This window comes from Fulmarus glacialis, unplaced genomic scaffold (genome assembly GCF_000690835.1).
Source record: "Fulmarus glacialis isolate BGI_N327 unplaced genomic scaffold, ASM69083v1 scaffold26154, whole genome shotgun sequence".
Taxonomy (NCBI): domain Eukaryota; kingdom Metazoa; phylum Chordata; class Aves; order Procellariiformes; family Procellariidae; genus Fulmarus; species Fulmarus glacialis.
The window spans coordinates 61,310-71,414 of NW_009209107.1; the positions used below are offsets into that span (position 1 = coordinate 61,310).

Genomic DNA, 10,105 nt, shown 5'->3' on the forward strand with positions numbered 1-10,105 from the left:
AATGATTTTGCATAGGTTCTACAGGTCTAATTAAAATATAATTGTAAAAAGTACAGTAACATGGCTCTAATAATCAGAGCATGGGACACAACCTATTCCGTGCATGAAAAAATGGCAGCAGCATTAAAAAGGCACAAAAAGAGAAAGTTTATGTTGTTTATGCAGCTGGATAATATTAGGATAAAAAACTGAGCTAACCATACAGATTGAGATAAATATTTTCTTGCACTTTATTAGATGTGGATGTACATACATTGATCTAGTAACTGCTGAACAACTCCAGCAAAGCAGGACAAGTTACTACACTGTGGCACTCGCTCTTGCATCTACTGTTGTATAAGTAATGGGTTTTGCAGCCTTAAGCAATTCTGCTGATGGCTTCCATTCACAGCAGCATTGTTTTGAGAATCTATTCAGCTTGCATGCAAGCAAACCACAGAGGATATTTCTAATAGATGTTACATCTGCATATACAGTAAGCTGTCAGCTGCCCTTTCTGCATAGTCTCCCCAGCCAATTTAGAACACCTGTTGTAATCCTGTGAATAATACTCAACGAGATTTCATACTACGCATTGTTAAAAATACATCAAGAGAAACTTTGGGCAATTCTGTTTGGGAAATACTGGTCAATTATTCTCTTTTTTTTTTCCAGAATGGAAGCTTTTTAGAGCCAGAATTATAGATGTGTTCAGTGTCTGGAAAGCACTTTTGGGTGCTATTGCAATATAAATTATAAATTACACACAAAAACCTGTTAAAAGAACGGCCGTTTCAAAATCGAGCACTTAAAAGTTTTGAAAAGCCAACCCCAAGGCCGCAGGTACGTTCAGCCACCCCGGTGCGCAGGGGAGGCAGGCTGGAACCGCACCGTAACATGCTATTGCTTTTTTCCAACAAGACCCCCTACTTCATTCAACTCTCGGGATGAATATTGCTCAGTGAATGAGTATTTTGCTTTGCCCTCCTTGTTCCGTGTGTGACCTCTGCGGCTTATTTACTGCAAACTAATCCCACCCTCCTCTGCAGATAGGATTAATCGCTTCCCCACGGGCTGTGCTCTGGTTTCCACCATCAAAGGATATAAGTGCTTCAGAAGCATTAATGAATGCACTGGCACAACCCCCCATTTTGCCCTATATGGGTTCCCCAAGCCCCCAACATATTTCCATGCGGGTGCTCTGCATGGCGGTGTCAACCACAACCTCACCGCGCGGCACGGGCTGCGTTTGGCCATTTCTCACCCACTCGCCTGCACCCGAGACCCCTGCAGCTGCACCCAAGCGGCTGCGGTGCTGCTCCCCTGCAAAAACCTCTGGTTTTGCCTCTCTGACTCCTACGCCTCTCTGCTTGTCACTTTATCCCCCTCCTAATTCATTTTGTCCACTGCAGCACTGCTTCTGTCTTCTCTGAGCTTCACGGTGCCTTTAGCTTCAGGCTGGCAAAAGCAAGCTCGTACCTCGCAGGACCTAAAGAATACACACAAACTTCCAGAATTTGACTTACCCCCACAATTTCCTCTTTCCTCTTTTCCTTGTTGCTTCTTCTCCAAATGTCCTCGCAGCAGCCCCGTCCTGGTCCTTCTCCTCCCTCCCTCCCCACCACAAACCCACTCTCCGTGCTCTCACGCCGACGTTGCCCGTCTCCTCGTCGCGGCAGGGGCAGCCTGGAGGAGCATCTCCCCTCCCAGTGCTCCCCGTCAAAGTGGCACTGAACCTTACACCACAACCACGAGAAGAAAAACCTGGCTGGTTAATGTTCACCCAGCCGGCGCAGTGATAGACTGCAGCGTGCTTGGGACAGGCACGGACATCAAAGCTGACAAATTCAAACCAGATTCTGTTGAGTTTGTGTGAACTGGGGTTTTTTTCAGACGCTTATAGGCTGGCCAAACTTGGGGCTTTTTTTTTCTTTTGCTACTTGAAGCAACAGAAGATACAACCCTGAGAAAAAGGCAAACCCTCCCTCATCAAGTGCCAAGCCCCTTCTCTTAAATATGGGCACAGCAGGCTCCTCACCAAAACAGCAAGAACAACTCGTAACATGTGGGGAAAACTGGATTTTTTTTTCCTAATCTTGTTCTTAGAAATGGTTGAACAATTTTTCCTGAAATAAGAAAAGAGAGTACCGCCAGAGACAGACGCCCAGTATGGAAAATGGCTAAAACCTAGCAATCTTGCACAACTTGGAGCCACTGGGAAGTTCACACAACCTTCTCTTTGTGTGAAACTATCCCACTTCGGCTAATATGCATGCCATAGTACAGTTGCTTTTCATCAGTCAGTGCTAAAACTCTTGGTTTCTTACTTCCAAATCTACTATGCACAGCCTAGAAAAACCATGATGACCAGTGACAGTCACACTACTGGCCTTGATAGAGATCATGCAAATCCAGCATTGTCTTAAAATGCTATTTTTCTGGATAGCTCAGTCATACAATTCCTCCTAATTTCCATACTGCTGTTTTTCTAGTATAGAGCTACCTCCCTGGTAACAAAATATTTCAAAATACTTTAATTCTCCTTAACATAGCATGTAAATATTGTACTGTTCACAGTGGAGCCAGTAGGTCATGATCGTAATGCTGCTGTGTGCTTTCCAATTAAAAAAAAAAAAAAAAAGCCTTACACAATATATCCAGTTTAAATTATTCTCATTGTTTCCTGACAAGATAATGAATAGCATGAACGGAGTGCTCTTCTACTTACAGTAAAATGTTAATTTGATCAAAGACCAGTGGGGTGAATAGCAAAATGAGATACTTACATGCAAAAAAGTATAACCTTCCCCTTAAAGTTCCACCACCCAAACTATATGTCCTTATTACATGTTAAATTCGGTGCTATATGTGGCAAAATCCTCCTATGGCCTAGGACTGTATATTATCACAAGTAATTCTGCTGAAGTTAATGAGCCCAGTTATGGCATAATCACCATGCTTGGTTTTAAGCGCTTGAAGCTGACATTCTTACTTGCAAGCTGCTGCAAAAGCTATGTTTCTCGGAGTACAAGATCAATTAAAGCACACTGGTTCAATGTGCTTTAATTTTCTAACTTTTGAGATATAAAAAATTATTTAAAAACCTTTAAATGACCCTAGCTTTCACAGAACAACAGCAAGGTTATCAGAAAATCTGTGACATGAAAGACTCTTCAGGGCTTTGGCACCTATTTTTTCCAGCAATGAAGAATTACATGGAAAAAAAGAAAAAAACTCCAACAAACAGAAGAGGTTGGGTTGTCTTCATTCTTGTCTTCAGGCTATTGCACTTTCCTTTGTGCACTGAAAGGCTGCCAGATAAATGTATTCCCAACTGAAAGCCAGGCATTTACAGGAAACTCCTGTTTGTATGAAAATAATATTAACCATATTTTGCCTTTATACAGCACTTCTCCATGCAAGGATCTCAATGCACTTTATAAAGTAAATGTTACTATTCCCACTGTACAGATAGTGAAATCACAGGATTAAGTGAATGACCTCATTTGCTATAAAACGACATAACTTTGCTGAATTCAGCAGAGCTATGGCACACGACGACAGCAGAAGATCTCTTTCATTCCAAAGGGAGTCAGAAATAAAAAGCAAATACTCTGGCAGTATCTGTGTTAGCCTTGGTGCAGATGAAGGAGTCATGTCAAGATGAATACCGTTCTTCGTGGAAACATAAAAACAAAGACTGCCTTGTCACTGGTTTTGTTACCATTGGTGGGTCAGAGCAAAACCCTCCCTCGCAGCACCTGCACTACCTATATTGCGTCGCATTTGTGTTGCTAAGTGAAAGAGGAGACATTATTCCATCTGCTGCTCAAAAACATACATATTTTATAGCAATCTCACTTAGTGGGAATATTTTTTCAAACCATTTTCCAATGTGATTTGTTAGCGATAGGAAGGTACCATACTCAACGAAATAAAAAAAAAAAAAAATCTTGAGAATAGCATTTCTGCTACAATGCCCTGGTGAGGTTTTCTTTCTACTTCTACAGCAGACACTGTTCTATGTATTTTAGTGGTAGTTCGGTTCCAAAAAATGCTAAACTCACTAACCCTTCCTCTCCAGGTCTTAAAATCTAACACTACATTTCTGTGGAATAAATGGTACTGATCCAATCTAGATTCTTCAATAAATGGTTATATATTTTAGAAAGAACACTTGTTCTTGTTTTATTGGTAACAGAAGTTTCTATATTTGACTTTCTTTCCCCAGAAAAAATAAGAAGTAGAAATCTGGGAGCACTATCAGCACTGTGAAGATGTAAAGAAAACCAATGGAAACATTTTGCTTTTCCAAAGGGATTACATGGCATAGACACAGAAGAAAAAAAATAAATGAATTATTTTTCTATAGCTTTCACAATATAGTCCACCAAAAAAGAAGTCCTATGTTCTCTTTCTGTTATTACTCCCAAAATCTAAGGATAGCTGTATGTGAGTCTGTTTTTCACATCTATTTCCTTCTCCTCAAGATTAAAATACAATAACCCAGGATCAATCAACCCTAACGGAAGTTCTTCTCTTTTTCTTTTAAAAGTGAAAAAGCACTTTTTTTTCAGGAAGCCCAAATTACAAAACCCACTACACTTTTTTGTTTGTTTGTTTCTTTTTTAACCAATGTGAACTGAAAGTATAAAGCCAGTAAACAGATCTGGATACCTCAATGACATGAAACGTCAAACTTAGACTCAATATTAAAACCTTAAAATGAGCCTCTCTCTTTTTTTTTTTTAATATAACACTCCAAAGTATTTCTGTTTTCACAACATAGGAATTATTCTTTTCAACAGAAACCTCAGTTTTTCTCGTGCACAACTGGGTGATTCCAGGTTGCTAGATGAAGTGTAGAAACAGAAGGATAATTCATTTGAATAAATTTGTCATCCCAAAGATTCGTGACTTACTGCCATAAACACTTATGAAAAAGGTGTAAACTTGAAATGGTACGGAAAAGTGCTAACCATAAATATTTGTGTAAAATATACATTCACACAACTGTAACTGTTGCAAATGCAGAAAAGTACACTGGAGCTTCATTAACGTCACTGATTGGAAATTATAATATTCTGGGAATCAAACAATAAAAAATTCAAAGATGCTATATCCCAAACTATGATAAATCATTTATTTTGACAAGTAAGGGTAGTTTAGTTTTAATTATTTATTATTATACTTCGTAGCATATCAGAAAATACGCAGTGATTTATTGTGCAAAATGAAATCTTAATAAAACAAGTCCCTTCCCCAAACTACAGGATTATTAAATCTTCATGGAAATGTGAGGGTGAACTCTCGGGTTAGTTTTGTTATCGAGCTGTCAGGTTATTAAAGTGAAAATAAGCAACTCCTATTGCATTTAGTTAGCCAAAATCTACATACCCAAGCCGTACAAGTCATACAACCTCGGGGATGAGGAGAGAATCAGAGAGGGATAACAGACCCCCACTGCCACTGCCCACAGCCCTTCTGCTGTCTTGCAGATGATGCAGTCGCATCTTACTGCTAAAAGCAAACGGGGGCTATTGGCTTCAGAATTTACACCCCTGCCAAAGCTACACCTCAGGGAGAGGCAGACCAGCCATTTTAATGTACTGTTCTTGTCCTTTTTGTACTAGTTTATACCCCTCAAGACTTCAAAGTGGAAGGGTTACTCCACATGCCACCACTGACACCCACCTCCCGGCCAGGACCTGCCTCACCCTAACAGAGGGTGTAAATCGGTGTGCTTAAATTACTCTCTCTGAGCTTTGTCAGTCTGAATGAGACTAGCCCTGCTGCAAAACCCCACTCAAGCTCTTGGATTAACCACCCTGAGTGCCGGGATTAGCAGCTGAGAAAGGGCTGTTGTCCCAGCAGCTGTGCTGCCACCGCATCGCTATCTCCAGCACCCACCTCCAAACCCCTCCACCCCAGCTTGCTCCGCTCAAGTGAGGGATTTATTTCTCTCATTGGTGAGGGTTAAGGTTTGGAGCAAAATTCAGTTTATACCTTGAGTTAACACCACAATGGAGAGAAACCAAGCTTTGCGGTCACCACCCCTTTTTCTTTCTAGGCAGAAAATTGCAAAGCTTACTGTTATTTAAAAGTAATTATTTCTATGAGCTAGTGATTTCTTCTGGGGATGATAGCACACAAGCAAGCCCAGAAAGTTCCTGCATGAAACAATTTGAGGATCCAAATGAGGAAAAAACAGTGGGAGAAGAGAGGTGATGGAGTCTAAAGACTGAGAAGAATGGTCCACGCTTCACCCAAGAGGACATGAGGGTGGGAGTTACATCAACTCTGTCCCCGTGGCTTTCATCACCCAGAATACGGACACCTGGATCAACACCAATGAGCACATCCACCCTCTCGTTACTGCAGGATTGGAGAGGGAAATGGCACTCCCCACCTCTTAAGAGTCAGAGAGGTGTCCTCACATAAAGCAAGGGAAGTTCAGAAATGCCAGCTCTGGATTCAAAAAGGGCAGTAACTGAGAAAGGGATTTTCAAGAAATAGTAGATATTTAAAAATTTACAGCCAATATTTTTCACATTTTCAGTGGAAATATTTTGCTGTTCTGTAAATTTCAGCTCCGAATCCCAGTCGTTTGGGTCAGTGTTAATTCCAGAGGAGCAAAACATCACATAAAAATCAGCAAGGCAGTCTATCCTCAAAGTAGTAGTCATGCTGGGCATTACTCTTTAAAGGTAGCCTTAATAATGGGGAATAAGTACTTACTGAAATGGTAAAAGGAAATGTTAATTTAACTATTAAATACATAATTATGTTAAGTACTTGTTTCTGCAATTGTAACACTTCAGCCTGATGCAAACTCACTTTCTGGCCTGTGCAATGGATTTAATTTCTTCCAATTTTTTTTTCAACTATTAAGAGGTAAAACACAGGAATTGCTGCTACAAAGATTATTTAGTTATAATTTATAGTTTTATAAAGGTAAAGCATCACACAAGGCAAGGACTACGGGCATGTTTCAGCAAATCAGCTGAGCTACTCCAGCAGCTTGCAGCTCCTACTCCTCCACCGGTGAACCTTCCCTTCCCTGTCTCCTCCAAGGCCACACGCTCCCCTCGCATCCCTCATCTTGGCACTGCTGCTTCTCCGATGTTTTGTTGAGCTGCCTCAATTTGCTAAACCCACAGAAAACAAAGCTGGTCCCTTCACCCCAAATTCAGGCTTTTCTGCAGTTACTGAGCTCAATGGACTCAATGAAGGGTCCCCCAACTGCAAAAGCTGCTGTTAGGGAGGGGACAGGACCACAGCAGCTGGGAGGGGGAAGCAGAGGAGGGGGAGATGGGGAAAGGGGAGATAGAATCACCTCTTCTGGCTGTACAACAGCTCAGATGAATTGCACGCTGTTGTTTACATACAGATTCAGAGTTTGCTGAATTACAACCAAACTAAGGGTTATGCACATAAGCAGTCATAAATTTTGGCTAACTTAAAAAAAACCCAATAAAGTAAAAAAAACCCCACATTGCAGGTTTGTTCCAGTTAGGAAAAGACCTTTAGCATTTCTGTATAGAGAGATATATTCCATTGTAGTATGGCAATGAGGAAATCAGAAATACCTGTTCTTTAACTACAACCACCTTTCTACTCTGAGAAAAGAAAAAACCTACTGGGTAAATCATTGCTACAACTTTGCAAAATGTATTGCCTTTGCAAAAATCACAAAATAATTCTACCAAAACATCTTTAACACCTACATTGTTTCTAAAAAGTCTACAGATTTTCAAATAATTACTAGCACTTTCATAAATATTTAATGCTGCCTACAAAAGTTCTTTGACAGAACTAAAAACCCACTGTGCAAACCCCAGTGTTCTTTTACTGACTAAATAATCAACCCAACAACTTACAAATCTTCCTTCTGCTTCATTAGTATTTTTCCAATTTATAAAGAACTAATGTAAAGGACAATATACTTGCTATACTTGTCAGCTGCACCAGGGGAGTGTGGGGGCTGAAAGCTGATCTATCAAAAGGAAAAAGACAAAACAAAACAGCAGCTGGGGCGGGGGGGTGGTGGTGGTGGTGGGTTAGTTTTCAACAGGATCAGTGACCTGGTCTGGCTCATGGTGCTACTCCACAACCACTACTGACAGCACGAGGCGTGCAGCAGGACCCCATGGTGGGGAAGGAGGTGCAACTAGTCTTCCTGGAAGTGAGCTGCTCTTAGGTAAGCTTCAACTGGATTATAAAACCATAACCTGAGAGGTTTAAAATCCGTAATCTCTCATCTTACCTGACAGAGGGATTAATGAAGTTCACTGATAAGCAAATGCCTGGTTGAGGTTTCCCTCTGTGAAACCATCACCCATTGCATATATCACCTGCGAATCCTGCATGTCCATACACATCTCCTTCATCACCTCAAATAGTCACTCAAAGTACAGACTGGACCAGAAGGGCACCTTGCTAGGGTGTTTGGTTTGGTTTTTTTGAAACTTCTTATTTTAAGAAGTTCCATACAATTGTGCCACTTTCTCGGGAGTGTGTGCACTGTGAGGGAACGCAGGAGAGACATTTCACAGTCTACCAAATTAGTATCTGCAGGAACAAATTACAATTTCTTTGTTCTGCATGGCACAGTCTGATCCAACCCTTGCTAAAAATTAATATGCCCATAAAACATATCAGAAAAGGAAAAAGAAAAGTCCAGAGAAGTCCACAAAAGCTGGAGCTGCAGGAGGTCAGGCCTCCCTAGGTCAGGCTGCTGGCAGCCCTGCCACCGCACCAGTTACCTGCACGTCCAAGTAGGGGCCAACATGATGGATTTAGAAACATAAACCCAAGAATAACTGTAGTGGGAAACTTAAGTTTAAATTATTAGAAGGTAAATATATGGCAAGCACTACTCTACTGTGCATACAATCCTTACAGAGTATCCCTAAAGAGCTGTATTTTTCTCTAAATTTGCATATTTTCTTACTCTACACAGTTATGACTGCTAAGTGCATATAAAAGAACTGTCAGGAAATCCAAGAGAGAAGGGGGAAAAAAAAAATCAAAGTCACATTTAGAATTTTATGAGGGACTCATTTAAAATCCTACCTGATTTGCTCTTTCAAGGTCTGTCATGATCATCTCGATTTCATCAGCCCTGGGAGAACAAGAGAGCAGAAGTACTGTTATCACATGAAGAATGCCTGCTATATGAGTTCATGCACAGTACAATTGCAACATTCATACAAACAATACCAATTTTCAGTATTTTTTTAAAAGGACACAGTAAGACTGATCAGCTAATCTTTTGACTGGTGAAATCCTCTTGGGTTTCGGCTCTGTGGACTGGTTTGCAAGTCTCCAATTCCTTTGCTGTTCCCTTTTTGCAATGAAATAAGCGTATCGATATCTGAGCATATTCATTAGATCTTTGAAGACCTTACTCCCCAACCTTCTGCAGAAGGGCAGTGTCATCTTTCCTACATATAAAGGTGCTTCACAAGTGATAATTATGGAGAAGTCAAAGATTACAGTTCTTCAGTCTCATACTTGTATACACGTACACAAAAGTAGCCTGTTACTACTCCGTTTCAGTGTGCCTAGAAGTTTGGTTCTAAATTTGGCTAAAAAAAAATATCATGAGGTCAAAGAGACCAAGAAATTTAATTTTACATTATGCAGAAAAGAGGTTTTTGACACAAATTTATGAAACTCTAAATTTAGACTCAGGCTCTTAATGTGCTTTACAAAGCTGAATAGGAAAGTCAAGAGGTTGAAAACGATACAAATAGTCAAGGAAAAATAGATCCTTCACATACATGTGTTAGGTGGCAGCTACCAGCCCTGACCCTTTAAAAACCCCAGCATTTCTAAGACTTCACTCACACAAATGGATCCAATCCTTAAGCAGTCTTTTTTTATCATCATGCTGAATCTTGGGCAAATGTTTCAGACTCATGCTCTCACCTGTGAAAGGTACCAGGAAAAGGGCCTACAGACCTACAAGTATTTCTGTATCAGTATAGTAAGACATACTACTTCTCCGCAGACATTTTGCCTGTCTTCTATCTCTGGACCATATGGAAGCAATAAACACTATCCTCATCTCCTCTGAACAGCAGCTTTAACCAGCAAGTCCTTTTGCAATCTGCCAACACCG

At 40.6% G+C, this 10,105-nt stretch overlaps 1 protein-coding gene across 1 annotated transcript in view; it reads right to left on the minus strand.

The window, feature by feature from the left end:
- The window catches only part of CUX1 (cut-like homeobox 1), a gene marked incomplete at its 5' end in the record, with an annotated part of 68,866 nt that extends 59,763 nt beyond the window's left edge, over positions 1-9,103 (minus strand). The window contains one exon of the mRNA XM_009576732.1: positions 9,055-9,103. Coding sequence (XP_009575027.1) covers positions 9,055-9,103 — 49 coding nt within the window. The remainder of the gene's footprint in view (positions 1-9,054) is intronic.
- Between the last annotated feature and the right edge of the window lie 1,002 nt (positions 9,104-10,105).